This window comes from Cheilinus undulatus, linkage group 12 (assembly GCF_018320785.1).
Source record: "Cheilinus undulatus linkage group 12, ASM1832078v1, whole genome shotgun sequence".
NCBI lineage: Eukaryota > Metazoa > Chordata > Actinopteri > Labriformes > Labridae > Cheilinus > Cheilinus undulatus.
The window spans coordinates 20125384-20141203 of NC_054876.1; the positions used below are offsets into that span (position 1 = coordinate 20125384).

At 38.8% G+C, this 15820-nt stretch overlaps 1 protein-coding gene across 1 annotated transcript; it reads left to right on the forward strand.

Moving 5' to 3' along the window:
* Positions 1-7178: 7178 nt before the first annotated feature.
* Positions 7179-14920, forward strand: rtn2b (reticulon 2b). Its single transcript, XM_041801734.1, has 7 exons — positions 7179-7247; positions 9087-9294; positions 9482-9620; positions 9768-9837; positions 11536-11582; positions 11834-11892; positions 12008-14920. The coding sequence occupies exons 1-7, from the start codon at positions 7235-7237 to the stop codon at positions 12120-12122; spliced, it is 651 nt and encodes a 216-aa protein (XP_041657668.1). The 5' UTR covers positions 7179-7234; the 3' UTR covers positions 12123-14920.
* Positions 14921-15820: the final 900 nt, after the last annotated feature.

The window sequence follows — 15820 nt, forward strand, 5'->3', positions numbered from 1 at the left end:
ACAGAGGAGGGAAGGCTTGTTATCAGTATGCATAAGATCATCCCTTTGAACTGATATTTTATTTCATGCAAAAGCAAAGTGACTGTGCAGTTTTCATAGCCTCCAACTACAGGATTCAAATAAATCAGTTTGCAATCAAAAACACAAGGCAGTACATTTTAAGTGTTGCAATGTGGTATAACGAAATACCATAAAATGGTTGTATAACAACAGTTTATGCTTGATCCAATGCATTTCTTGACCTAAATTACATTGCATTCAGGTACAGCTTACTACTTTAATGAGATTGCATTACGTTAATGAAATTACACAACATTACATTCTATTTTGTGATCTTGTCATTGGGAGTTCCTTTATGTGGCTGTAAAAGTTCTTCAGATTTTTTAGTCTTTTAATGAGAAAACCTGAAATCACCTGAGAGTGATTTTACTTAGTGACAAAGAGGACTTTGTTTACTATGTACTTTATGGTGCTTGACTCGTGCTACTAGGGTGTGGGCTGCATCCCTCTGGTGAGCCCAGGAGGTTCTGATGGGGGGACTAATGAGAAGTCATTTACAATAAATCAAAACCAAAACACAATTTTTAAAAACTACAATCACATTTTAAATAAGTATTAAACACTTGATAACATGTTTATGTTTTATTAGTGAAAGGTCCCAGAATGTACAAACCAGAGGATTTAACATCCTGTACAGGTCACCTTTTAAATATTTCTTTTTCAGTCTGATACACAGAACTGGTGTCATGGTATAACTGGTATTGAATTAACTGTTGACACAGCCAAACATTCTACTATTTTTAAGAATTCCTAAGTGCCACAAAAGAGTTTGCAGAGTCACAAAGTGTATTTAAAGAGATGAATATTTGTAAAGAATATATAGGTGACTTTACAGGTACCTGATCACATCAGTACAAATGATGGTGGCTCATAAATAGTACTTGGTACTTTGGTTGGTCTTTGGTTTCAGACTTCCAAATGGGCTGCAGGATACTGATGTTTGGGAAAGGCTTACAGAGGCAGACCATTGGAATTATATGATTTTAAAGAAGCTATTTAGAAATCTTTGTAACTAAAGACCAGTTTTTAGAATGGTTTAAAACTTAGAGTTCCTCTTCTTTTTTCTATGTTTTGTAAATCGCTTTGGACTGGTTTTCATGTGGGTTATGTTGTGATCCAAAGCATTTGCTTTGTCGAAAATTGCTACATCAGCTTGAAACGATAGCCGAGCCTGTCCCTAACCTTCACCCTAACCATTTACCAGTGCACACGAATGCAAAGTAGCACATCTCATTAGGTAACACAAATCAACAAAACACTGGACTCAACAGCTGTTCTGTGGGCTATCACAACCCACAGACTTGAATAAATCATCATCATTTTTAAGTCACAGCCCAACCAAAAAAAGCTGAACATAAAGGAAGCTCAGGCTCGCTGCAATGCCTTCTAGAGCAGTGGTTCTCAACTGGTGGGTTGGGACCCAAAAGTGGGTTGCAGAGCAGTTTTCATTGGGCTGTGACTAGATGTCTGGAAAAAAATGGCAAAAGTCCTGAAGTCCTTATTGAACATGCATCGGTACCTTTTATTTTACCCTGTTTTACTGTGAAATGGGGTATATTTAAATGTTTGATCAATATTTCAACTAATTTATCTCCTCTTCTTGCAATAATGGCTACTTTTCCCATGATAATGAATTAATTTCACAAGTTCTCTGGAAAATTGACAAAAAATGACACATAATGATAGGGAGAGAGGGAATACAATTTGCCAGTTTTGTCCCTTTTCTTTTTTATATCAGGTGTTTTGGTCCAATCATGCTCCAAACTGCAACACATTCATGAATGAACTAAACATGCGTTGTTGAAATATTTCTGAAAACCTGGGTTACGACCTGTCATAAGACAGACTGGTGGGTCCTGAGGCCGGATCAGCTGAGAACCACTGTTCTAGAGTAAATGGACTTGAGCTTGTATAGTGCTTTTCTAGTCATCTGACTACTCAAAGTACTTTTACACCATAGGTCACACCTACCCATTCATACTTTTTCACACCACTCACTCAACTTTCACACACTGTTGGCAGATATTTGCTATGGAGAACTGGCCATTAGTATTAGCAAATCCCATTCAAATGCATCCATACCCATTTACATAGGGCCGATAAAATTGAGGGTTAGGTGTCTTGCCTAAGCACACATCGACATGTGACCGCAGGAGCTTGGGATTGAACCCACAACCTTTCAACTGTGAAACGACTGACTTTACCAAAGTCACAGTTGCCCCTGGAAACAACATCAGTGGCCCAGCAGCTGACACACAGGTGAGCCTACCCAGCTTGTATTTCCTGTCTTGAAGACCAGTCCTGTCCGTCTTCTGATCATCTCTTTTCTTTAATCAAAGGATGTTAGGCTAGTAGATTTTCTGTTTATTTAGCCAGTGACAGTAATTGCAACACAAAACCCATCCAGAATACATCGAAGAACATCTCATTGACTCATAACAATTATCATTGATTTATTAAACCTATTACCATCCATCCATTATCCACCCTGCTTAAGCTGAAGCCAATCCTGACTGTCACTGGGCGAGAGGCGGGGTACACCTTGGACTGGTCGCCAGTCAATCATAGGGCTGATAGAGACAAACAGTATGCTCACACTGATACCTACGGGTAGTTTAGAGTCACCACTTACAATGTTACAATGTTACAATGTCATTTAGGAGACGCTTTTCTCCAAAGCGACGTACATTTGAGAGCAAGAACAACACAAGCAATGATCTAGACAAGAAGAAACAACATCAGTAAGTGCCATCAAGTGCTTCAGGTCCAATTGGACGCAAGTGCTGCCGTGTAGAGTTTAAGGCAGAGTACCTAAAATATACGTTGTTTATGTAGTTGTTTTTTTTTTTTTTTGTTTGTTTTTTTGTTTTTTTTGTTTTTTTGTTGTTTTTATGTTTTGTTTTTTTTTTAGTTATTTGACAGCAACAATGAATCAAGGAAAATGTGGGATCACTAATCGCCATTCATTAGACTTCACAACAACTATTTACCAAGTACCAAGTGCTGGATCATTCCCAAAGAGCTGGGCAAAGAAATCCCAGAAGTAGAGCAGGACAGTGCGAGCTAACTATAGTTGGGAAACTCATTCAACCACTGGGGGCAGCAGTGGAGAATAGTCTGGCTGAGACTCAATCTACTACTGGGGACAACAGTAGAGAATTGCCTAGCTAAGTGCAAAGTGTTCTCTGAAGAGCTGGGTCTTTAGCCTTCTCTTGAAAGTAGACAGGGAGTCTGTAGATCGAATGGAGTTGGGTAATTCATTCCACCATTTAGGGACAACAGAGGAGAAGAGTCGAGCTAGTGACTTAGGAGCATGATGTGCTGGAAGTACCAGGCGCCTTTCGCTGGCTGAGCGTAGTGGGCGAGAAGGGGTGTAGACCTGGATGAGGGACTCCAGGTAAACAGGAGCAGTTTTAGTTACTGCTTTGTAAGCAATGATTAGAGTTTTGAATTTAATGCGAGCTGCAACTGGAAGCCAGTGTAGAGAGATTAAAAGAGGCGTGACATGAGCTCTCTTGGGTTGGTTGAAGACCAGACGTGCTGCTGCGTTCTGGATCAACTGCAGAGGTATAACTGTGCATGCAGGTAGGCCTGCCAGTAATGAGTTACAGTAGTCAATACGTGATATTATAAGAGCCTGTACCAGGAGTTGTGTAGCATGCTCTGTCAAGTAGGGTCTGATCCTCTTGATGTTGTAGAGGGCGAAACGGCAGGATCGAGCAATCGAGGCCACATGGAGCTTGAAGGTTAGCTGGTCATCAATCATGACATCATTAACCTGTTTGTGGACTGTAGAAGGAAGCTGGAATACCCAGAGAGTCCCACAAATGCACAGGGAGAACATGAAAACTCCACAAGGAAAGGCCCTGTCCGATCAGGATTCAAATCAGGAACCTTCTTGATGTGAGGCAACAGAGCTAACCTCTGATCCACTGTGCAGCCCGATATCGTTTCAAATACATTGCTGTCAAAATCTGAGATCCAAGTAGTCTTACTTATGAGACATTAGTCTCAAAACAGCAAATATTTGCTTGCTGAGACTTTAGACACATAGTTGTTTTTTTTCCATCAATCATATTTGATTTTTATTATCATATAAATTTAGAATTTCTTCTTTGTGAACTGACTTCAAGAAACTAAAACTTTGATCTGAATTGTTATTTCCAAATCTTATTACATGCAACATTAAACTTCTTTGATGGCTTATCAAAATCCCATCTTGCTCTAATTAAAATAATGGCATATTTTTCTTTCTGATATGTAATATGGCAATAATGCTTAATCCCTTCTAAGCCTAATGTGGTTCATCACAGCAGGCTTTTATCATGTCTTAGCTGTTTATTTCATTTGAACTAGCAGAAATATGATTTTGGATTTGCATGATTATGTGTGCCACCACAGCATGACTCACAGCTGTTTTGTTTGGCATCTCTCCCCAAATAAGTGATTAAATTTGTGAAATCATCCACGATCACATCATCGTTCTGTGTAATCCTCCACAAAAATGTTTTGAGGTTTGTCATGCTTCTGTGACTATGAAAAAAAATGCTTGAGGAAGCTTGAAACGGGGGAAAACAGCCCCGTTGGTAAACACCCATCCATCCATTTTCTATTCCGCTTATCCCGTTTGGGGTCGCGGGGGGGGGGGGGTCTATCCCACCTGTCATTGGGCTGGAGGCAGGGTACACCCTGGACTAGTCGCCAGCCAATCACAGGGCTGACATATAGAGACAGACAACCAGGCTCGCTCACATTCACACCTACGGCCAGTTTAGAGTCATCAATCGACCTAATGAGCATGTTTTCGGTGGTGGGAGGAAACCGCAGAGAGCCCACGCATGCACAGGGAGAACATGAAAACTCCACACCGAAAGGCCCTGACTTGGAAGCGAACCCAGGACCCTCTTGCTGTGAGGCAACAGCGCTAACCTCTGCGCTGCTGTGCAGCCCCCCCCTTGGTAAACAGTAGACTTAAAATAGCCAGTAGATACTGTGGCTAATATGATACCTACACCTGCAAAAGCTGATGTTTTGGAAGGGAAATATAATAAAATTGTTTTCACAACTTCTAGTGTGCAGGAAGAAAATGTAATACTTGAAATGATTCCCAGCATCCAATACCAGGCATAAGCTAAGACTTATCATCTGTATTGCTAAAACACAGATACCGTCTGTATCAAACTTTCTACTGTCACTGTGTGTGGGTTAGTTGTGGCTCAGAAGTAAAGCTGTTTGCCCTCCAATCAGGTGGCAGCTTGACCCATAGTTCCTCCAGTCTACATGTTAAATACAGGTTTTGTTGTCCTTGCAGAAAGATATTTGACACCAAATTGCTCCAGAAGACAGAGCCTCTGGTACATGTATGTGTATGAATGATTTACTGATCAGTGAACCTTTATGGTACTACTTTGGTGTGGGAATATGTGTGTGAAGGGTAAATTTGACACTTTGTGTTAAGCACCTTAAAAGGTTGGAAAACTAGAGTGCGTAGAGAGCTTCATGGAATGGGTTTCCATGGACAAGCAGCTGCATCCAAGCCATACATCACCAAGTGCAATGCAGTAGATGCAGTGGTGCACAGTACACCATCACTGGACTCTAGAGCAGTGGAGACGCGTTCTCTGGAGCGGTGAATCGCGCTTCTCCATCTGGCAATCTAATGGACGAGTCTGGGTTTGGCGGTTGCCAGGAGAATGGTACTTGTCTGACTGCATTGTGCCAAATGTAAAGTTTGGTGAAGGGGGGATTATGGTGTGGGGCTGTTTTTTAGGACATGGGCTTGGCCTCCTAGTTCCAGTGAAAGGAACTCTGAATGCTTCAGCATACCAAGAAATTTTGGACAATTCCATGCTCCCAACTTTGTGGGAACAATTTGGGGATGGCCCCTTCCTGTTCCAACATGACTGTGCACCAGTGCACAAAGCAGAGTCAGTCCTGACCTCAACCCGATAGGACACCTTTGGAATGAAGTAGAGACTGAAGACTGAGAGCCAATGCACTTCTGGAAGAATGGTCAAAAATTCCCATAAACACACTCCTAAACCTTGTGGAAAGCCTTACCAGAAGAGTTAAAGCTGTTATAGCTGCAAAGGCTGGACCAACGTCATATTAAACCCTATGGATTAAGAATAAGATGTCACTTAAGTTCATATGCGTGTCAAGGCAGGTGAGCGAATACTTTTGGCAATATAGTGTAGCTACTTACCAACTTACCTATTCATCTACGAACCTACCTACAGACCTACCTGCCTACCTACCTATCTTCCTACCTATCTTGCTACCTAGCTATCTAACTACCCACCTACCTACCTATTTACATACCTCCCTACCCACCTACCCACCTACCTAATTATCAGGTTGCCGTTGTGTTATTATGAAACACAATGGTTTGTGAGAAGGCACCAGAAGTAACACCAAGAATTTACGCAAAGTATCACTGAGCAAAGATAAAGATGGATATCATTTCAATGACTATCTTTCATACTTATCTGGTTATCACTTTCATTGTAATACCGTTTATATTTTTACTATAAGCATTAATGCCTATGACTATTATTATTAAGTGTTGATGCTTTTGCCTTCTCAAATTCATGATAATAAAAATAATTGAATTAAATCAAATTGCAGTGATCAGAGACATTTGCACAGGAATGAAATTACTGTCTCTTAAAGAACGCTGCAGGAAAATCATTTGTATCTCTTGTACGCATTAAAAAATGAAACAAGGGTGTCCTGTTTCCATAGCTTCATTATAAATTCATTAGTCTGTTATGAGTACTGCTCTACACACAGCTGGAGGACAGTTGTGTTGAGACTGTGATTTTCTTCTTCCTTATTGATCCCTATTGGAGTAAATTTGACTTAAAAAGCTATTTTTCTCTGTCTGGGCTGCATGTGAGGCCTCTGGGTGCAGGTCAGCCACTGACAGGCTGAGGATCCCTGATAGTCCCTGAAAGCTAAGGGACGACATGCTGATGTCTCAGGTTCCCCATTTGAGTGTTTGTGTGTGTGTGTGTGGGTGTGTGAATCCAAACAGGGGGTATCCAATACAGGATAAAATTAGGCCAGCCAGGCCTTATATTGCTGACCAAGCTGGGTGGCCAAAAAAAGCCCAGAGTGGAAGCCGACAGTGGAAGTGAAGGAGGAGAGGAGAGCGAGCAGGAGCGCAGCAGAAATGGCGAACAAACGTAAGGAAATAAACACAGACATGTTTAAGTAAGGAGAATTAGAGTAGACAGAGGGGTGGTCTGAGTGTAACTGTGGGTTTATTTTTTCCTCTGTGCTGGGCAGGTGTGGATACAGATAAGATGAGCAGTCAGACACTGAGTGCTGCATGTCTTTCATTCTGTGGACAGATGGACAGACTTGGACTTAATGAGACCCTTATGCTGACTGAATAATGTTTGTTTCATTCTTTGAAGTCCACATTGTCCAACAAAAAGTGATTGATGTGTATTTTCTTGTCTGGGCAGTTTATATCATGTTTTTCTGCTGTTAATTGAATATAATATGAATTTGAGTTAAGTTGTGGTTGTGCCATGCTTGGAGAATGACTTCATAGGAGCAGCAGCATAAGTATGAGTGGCTCTTATTTACCTCAGTAGTCTTAGTAGCTTAATGTTGAATCAAAACCATAAAATACGGCCGTATATATTACCCTGAAAGCTAATAACTGTGTGCCCAAGCATGACAAATGTATGTTTTTGAGTATGTCTGTGTTTATGTGAAGCATTACAGAGTGTTTGATTTGATTGAACTATTATCTAGAAATTCATACTGGAGTGCAGAGCCTCGTTTAATGTTTAAGTGATTGAATATGGAATATCACACAATGACTCATCCTATAATTATTCCTTCATTTATTATTCATGAGAAATATGCATTATTCAAAGCAGTGCATAGATTCCAAGATCTTTTCCCTAAATATCTTCTTTAACAGCAAGAAAGGAGTCTTATAAAAAAGATGATGCTGCCTGAAATGCCCTAGGTTTAAATTTATGGTTTGAACCCAGATTTATGTTCTTTATTAACACCATAAAGGTAAAGGAAGAAAATAAAAGAGCTTTATTTATGATCCTACAACTTTTCATTTGGCATTTTAGTCTTGCCAAACAAATTCAGACATCTCATATCTACATCTATATAAGTGCCCCTAAATAGTTAGGCAATCAGACAAAAACACTGCTTAACTGACAGGTGATGCAAAATAAAACTATGGAAGTCAAAATATAAAGAGTCTAATCAACAATCAGGCTGACCCACAGAAAAAGTCAGGGCCCTGAAATTCCTAAAAAAATTAACTGTAGATGCAGGCAACTAACTGCTTCATGTGCCCGCTCCTACATCAATACATACATGTCTGCACAGGAAAAAACAAATGCATCACTCATCATTGCTTTACAGCTGCATAGCCCTGCATAGCTTATTTAGTAAAGGTCATGTGCCTCCCTGGGCCCCCTTTGGCAGCTGGGCCCCAGAAAGCTGAACCCCTTTTTCTAGTTATGCACAATGTTGGATTTTTCTGATATCAAATATTAACAAATTAATTTTAGTTAATACCAATATTGACACCTAAATGTAAATGTAGTGCAAACCTAAAACTTGGGTCCTTCAAACACACTTTGAGATTTATGAATGACGATGAAATAAGAAAAAGACTTCAGCTGATGTAGGTCTGTTTTTTCAGCCTAAAACTCTGTAAACATTTTCATACATGCTTCCAATCTTTGCAGCTGATATATCAGATGTAAATATCAGCAAAATGTTCATATCTCTCAGTACAATAGTGCTGCTAATATCTGCCAATGCTGGTGCCATTCTGATAATACTGTGTATGTCCACATTTTCCCCCCTTTAAGGTGCAGCCCTGAATATAACCATATTTATCCAAATATTTGTAGATAAAGTTGTATGTAAGGTACAAACTAAATGTTTCTGTCACTGATTTCCTCAAACATTCCCCTCTTTCCCTCTGTTAATCATATTTGATTTCGTTGTTACTGACCTGGGTTTAACTTCTTGTCTAGTTGTGGATCTGGTGTACTGGAAGCACATGAGGTGGACCGGTGTGGTGTTCACAGGGCTGGTGATCAGTCTGGCCAGTATCTTCCAGCTCAGCGCCATCACTGTGCTCTCACACATCTGTTTGGGTGTCATGTGTGTCACCTTCCCCCTCCGTTTTTATTATAAACTGCTCGAGCTGCTACGCTGGAACCCTGGGGTGCATCCCTTCCAGTGAGTCTGTCAACATTTAGTTAGAAAGCACAGCATTACTTCTATAACAGGAAGCTATTACTGAAAGTGTCAGTCATGATGCTCTAGTGATCAAATGTGGAGCCTCTATATCTTTTTGTAAACTTGAAATTTAGATGTAAGAGGCTCCTGTGATCCTCAGAGCCTGCATGTGTGTCCCTGTCTGCAGGTCATACCTGGATAATGACAGCTCTCTGACGGAAAAGGAGACAGTGATGCTGGTGGAGGAGGTGGTGCTGCTGATCGCATTCGCTGTCACAGAGATCAAACGCCTGCTTTTCGTCGAGAGCATAATCGACTCTATAAAGGTCTGATTGTGATGATTAAAAATTGACAGCTACAATTAAACTTGACAAAAAAACTGATACTGAATTGCTAGTACCACCAAAACCCTCACATTACAATGGCATGTTTGTTTATTGACAATCATTGCAACTCTCTGCTCTTTATTTTAGTTTGTCTTCCTCCTGTATCTGTTGACCTATGTCGGCGTCCTAATCAACGGGCTGACTCTGGTGATAACAGGTAAAAAAAAAAAACAAGTCTGATGCCTTAAATATTAGGATTGGTTGTATTTCTCTGGATGAAACAGCCACAAACAAATCAGATGAGGGACATAGGTATGTTCCAAAGCAGTGGTTCTCTTCTGGTCCAGCCTTCGGACCCATCGTCATCTCTTGAATAATTAATTGGGACCAAAATTTCAGAACATTTTTAACAAATTAATTTTATTTAATGGATTGAAGAAACCATCTGACTGAGCAAGAAGACTGGACAAGTGTGTTGTTACAGAGGCCCTTTTTGACATGCATGTTTATGCTGCAGTTCCATAAGGTGTAAATTTTGGTTGTTTTCTGGAGATTTTGAGAGATTAACAGGTTTAAATGAGAAAATCAGTTTCTTTTCCCAGGAAAGGTAAATAAAAAAGGGTGGGACCTCAAGGGGAAATGGCAAGAACAAGCCATGAGGTTAATGGAACTGTCTGCAGAGTTCAGAGACAGGATTGTTGCAAAGCAACAAGGGCCTTACTAAGAGAGATAACCAAGAACACAATGGTCACTTTGAGTGGCTGGATGGAAGCCTCTCCTTGGTGCAAAACACATGAAAGCCTGCTTGTCTTTCATTTGGAGTTTTGAGTTTTTTGCCAAAAAAAAAAACCAACAAAAAAAAAAAACAACCTGCACTGAGGATACATAGTCAAAATCTACAACACAGGTTACCAAACATGCAGAGATGTAGGCCACTCTAACTTAAAGGGACAGATTAGATCAAGTTATTAATGAGGCCAACAGAAACCAGAAAAAGTACACTCTTATATCGTCAAGTTCTGCAACCAGATGGCAGCAGCCTGTATTCACAAGAAAAGGGGTGACTCTTATTAGCAAGGGTGGCTTTGGCCTTCCTTGTGCCTCAAGCTCTATAAAGGAGAGCTTTTCAAATTTTATCCCTGCAATTTTACCGCTCATTTTTACAATGTTTTTTTTTTTTTTTTTTTTTTTTTTTACAGTGAGAGACTCAAACCGGTAGGTAAAAGAGAAATATAAAATGGACACGATAAAACAAGAATAAAACATTTTCGTAAAAGACGTGTTAATATTTAAAGTTCTCAGTTTATGATAAAAATAAATCTGTTGGTGAGCCACAGCACAGACCTCTTCTGTGTTGCGACAAAGGTCAAAGGAATAATAATGTTAGTGCTGATGATTATTAATTATTATACCAAGACATTTGTACTGTGGTACAATTTCCACAGCCTGGGATGTCTTGGGAACCTTCAGTGCAGAAGATATTTTTTAGCCTTCTCCAGATCTGTGCTTTCCAACAGCCCTGTTACTGAGCTCTGCAGGCAGTTAATCCGACCTCATGCCACCTTTTGCCATTGCCACCTTTTACAGGGAGGTGTGGGCCCTTCCAAATCATGTCCAATCAATTTAATTTATCACAGGTGAACTCCGATAAAGTTTTAGAAACATCTCAGAATAGATCTAGAGAAACAGAAGGGAACCTGAGCTGAATTTCAAGTGTTTCTGCAAATGGTCTGAATACCTATGTAAAGGTGATATTTCTGTTTTTTCTTTTATTAATTTTGAGTTAATTTCTGAAATTCTGATTTTACTTTACCACAACGGGGCACTTAGTGTAGATTATTTAATAGTAAAAATGTTTTACATACCATAGTTACATACCATTTACTATTTTCACAATTTACCCTTTGCTTTACAGCTGTGATTGCAGTTTTCTCCATTCCTCTTCTGTACAAAAAGCAGAAGGTGAGAAAGTTAATCCTTTTTTTAATCATAAAACATTGTATAGCAAAAAACAAACAAACAAAAAAAAACAAACAAACAAACAAACTTTTGAACAAGCTCTCATGTGAAAAATAACATCCAAATAAAAAGTGCATAAATATGAGTGCATAAATACAACGGCAAAACCGTAGAAAGTAAAATGTAATTTGATGCCTTTAAATAGAGGTTAGCTGCAAATATGCTTCATTGATACCTTTCTGTCATTTGTGCAGCTGCGGATAAGGAGGATGGTGAGGGCAGTCAAAGGCTTTGTAAAAAGAATCAAAAACATGTAAGTATTATGATCTTTACATAATAGTTGTTTAAAGTGTTACTATTTTTACTTACAACATATTTACTAATTTTTACATTTACTCTTTCCCACCTTTTTACATGGATTGATGCAGGGTTCTTGGTCTGATTGAATCAGTTAGACCTTCTCCTGCACCTGAACCTGCACCAGCAGTCGCACATGCACCAGTTGCAGCACCTGCCCCCAAACAGAAAGTGAAGTCCAAGTAACTTGTTTTTGGTATCATGAAGCACCCAGAATATTGGGATTTGAAAAATGTTGGAATGGTCTGTCCTCTGTGGGGCCGCCGGAGAGGTCACTCATTTCCATTTCTCCACCATGATGTTTGTTTATGGGAGCACGGTTTAATGGTTCCTGACAGCTGAAACAAAGCTGCCATTCACTCCTGGAGAGCGAGCGAGAGAGTATGAGAAGTATTTTATTTACTGAGATTGTTTCAATGGGCTGAGTATATTATAACCAGTTCACACAGTCATGTTCTCCAAGCAGGGACGGCACAGGATATCACTGTTTCTTTTTTCTTTAATAACAGGTCTATTTATACATAGCTGGTGAGCACTGTGTTCCTGTTAAGCTGCAAAATTATTCATAACCGAGCAGGGAAGTGTTATGTCTTTCATTATTTAGCATCATGCATTGTTGGCTGGATAGAATAAAACTGACATGAACACTACCTGAAATAATTATCAGTCATGGTTTTATGCTTGTTACTTAATCAAGCTATTAGCAAAAGCTTTCAAGAGGCAACTTTTTACAAATGTAATGAAACTTTTATTACAAATAGCAAGACCATTTCCCTCTGCTCATCATTACAAAATTTGAAAGCTAACTTAGCTTCCCTAAAGTTGCTACAACTAAAGATGTGTTGTTTGAAGCCTATCATAAGACATTCATTAATAGCACAAAAAAGTATGCTTGATAAAATAAAATGCTTTTATGCGTTCAGATCTATCTGTTAATCAAATGGTCAACAGCTGACAACATAAATAGTTACAGTAACCTAGCTAGCTAACTGTTGCACATAGCTACACTAGTATTTATTTATTTGGAGTCATGTTTACATCCTCATAGCTAGGTACCTGTCAGATATTCACTCTTTTTGATTTCCATGTTATCTGTCTGGCTGCTTTTGCTAGAGCCAGGGACTCTTTGAAGGAAATATGTAGTTATAACACAACTAAAGTTGCTAACTGTGTATGTGCAACAAAAGTTTTGTGGCAGAAAAGACTGCCTTATTGCACAAAATGTAAACCTTTGTTAATTTTAGACAGAAGAAAACATTTTTGGCCCTTATATTTTTTAGCTGTGGGTCAAAAAGCACACTATCAACACAAACTGTTACAGTAACTTAGCTAGCTAGCCAACTGGTACAATTAGCCGACACAGAGCTGAATAAGCATTGCAGTCTTGTTTATGTCCAGCTACCTAAATGCCAGCCAAATTGTCACTCAGTTTTTACTTTTTAATTTGTTCAACTTACCAAGGACTCCTTGAGGTAAATATGCGACTCTTCAGCCACTAAATGTCTTGCTATGCTAACAAGCTAAATGTTTACTGATTGATGCTGAATGAGTAGCCTAAAGGGAAGTGAGATTTAAAACATTTTTGTTGAAAATAACTGCATTTCAAATGGAAACAGGGCTTTTCCAGAGGTAAATTAACTAACAGAGACAATGTCTGGGTGATAACAATAAGCAAAAGAGCAACAATCTTAAGTAGAGCTGGAGGGAATTGACTATAAAGTGACAATGTCGGTGTTTTTTCCTTAAGCCTTTGAAGACATTAAGCCAATCCATAGTTGACATAAAATATTCTATTAAGCTAATCAGCTCTCACCAGGGCATAGGCTATTTGTCTCGTCTCTCAAACTGTGTTGATAAACAGTCACGCAACAATAGCAGAAGAGATGTTGGCCTACTTTGCTGTTTTGATACATTTGTTCTTGTTATTTTGAGTCTTAAATCATACACCACTATTACTTACTATATAGTCAAAAACTATTTGAAGAGGAACATTAATGCACCCTGTCTCAGATGTATAACTGTGTGATTCACATCTAGAAAATAAACTAATTTAACATACAACATGCTGCTGACAGCCTGTAAAGGGAAAAGAGCCTCAAAGTTAATTTGATTATGAGTGAAGGTCACTTGCAATTACTAAAATATCCACATGAGACAGTACCATGCTCTGTTTAGTTGTTTTTCACATTTAATCTTTACTAATATGAAGATTACATAATCCAATTTAATATTTTTTGTTTTAATGTCTGCTGTCAGTCAACAATTAGAAAAAGGTAAGCATAAATCAATTGGGTAGCTAATGATACAAACATCAGTTTTGGGTGTACTGTTATTTAACTGTTTGGTTTTCACTGTCAAATCTGAGCCAGTACAGCTGCAAGCAGCGATTTAATGCAGCTGTTCAGCAGATGAGCAGCTGTTATCATGTTCGATTTATGCTGGTGAATATGTGGTGCTCTCTAGTGGACGGTATTGCAAGATAAAATGCAGCTGCACTCATACTAACATGTCTTAATGAACTAGTCAATGTAATTTGATGATGTAAACCTCAGACCCTGCTAACATGGCAGGCAAGGGGCTATGGTTTCTTGTCTTTAGTGCCATCCACATTTAGAAAGTTTTGATTTATTTTTCCTACAACTAGAAGTATGCAAAAGAAAAATATTTTTGTACTGGCGCTTTAAAGATACACCAATTCAACAGCTCCCTGCAGTGATAGCATAGCACAGCAGTGACAGTATCAGCGCAATACTGATATTTTCTCTGTGAGGGTTAAGCTGTGAATGTGATGCTAGCATATTTATAATTTCCTTGAAAGGTGTTTGTCACTTGTTTCGGCCATAAAATGAAGCACAAAATTTAAAGTAATCATGATCCAGTCAATGTATGTGGATATAAACATTACAGACTTTAATGTTTTGTTTTGGATTGACTTATATGTTAAGGTATTTTTTTATTTGGTATTGTCATTAGTAATTACATATTCTGCCCCAATAAATGTTGTTTATGAAAAGTAAAGATGTGTTAGCTTGCAGCTCTGTTCATCACCCAGATTAGGTGTATTTTGGTGCTTGTGTTGACTTGAGCAAGACTGGTGTGAAAGTCCCTGCAGCTGATCTGAAGCCAGGGTTTAATCAACACTGGTACAAGTGAAACAGCCTGAAAAACCAGGATGCTGAAACAACTGCTGCTTGATTTACCCGCCTTACCTTCTGAAAACATTTACCGTTACCTAGCAAAAGCAAACTAATGATGCGTAAATAGGAGACTAGATCTCTCTGTTGTGAGAACATTTGAATAGCAAAATCAAGAAACAAATGTGAAAGCATGCTGGTGAAATTTCCTATAGGACATAGTCGGTGTTTCCATTTGTCATCTATGTCTGGCCGATACATATAATGGTCTTCAAATTTAAAAATGTGTTTAAAAAAATCTACCTTTGTCACAAATTAACGCAATAACAGTTATTGGGAAGTTAATACCTTGACTTTTTCATAAATATGGTGAAGTTTTCATCAACAGAGGGCAGCAAGAAGCCATTTTTATTTTCTATGAATCAACCTCCTGAGACCTTAGCTTGTTTGGAATTAATTTTTAGTTACACCCACTTATTTAGGATAAGAAAGACCTGATAAGTTTGAAAGTTCAGCCTTGTCTTTTAACAGGAATTAAGGAATTATTTTTTTACCAAAAATTATGTCCACAAATCTCCAGAAGGTCCTGCTCCTCCAGAAAATACACCACAGATAAAAGTTCTGAATTTTTTGGAAATTTTCTCTCCCAAAATCCTCACAATTCCTTAAAATTTCAAAGAAACTACCTACAATTCCTGTGAAGAATCTTAGAAATATTTTCAAGGTATCCATGAAAAATTCCCCCCAAAT

Coding starts and splice junctions, on each gene's coding strand:
- rtn2b (XM_041801734.1), top strand. Junction 9,838..11,535: donor GCTGACTCTGGTGATAACAG/GTAAAAAAAAAA, acceptor TTTGCTTTACAG/CTGTGATTGCAGTTTTCTCC. Junction 11,583..11,833: donor TTCTGTACAAAAAGCAGAAG/GTGAGAAAGTTA, acceptor TCATTTGTGCAG/CTGCGGATAAGGAGGATGGT.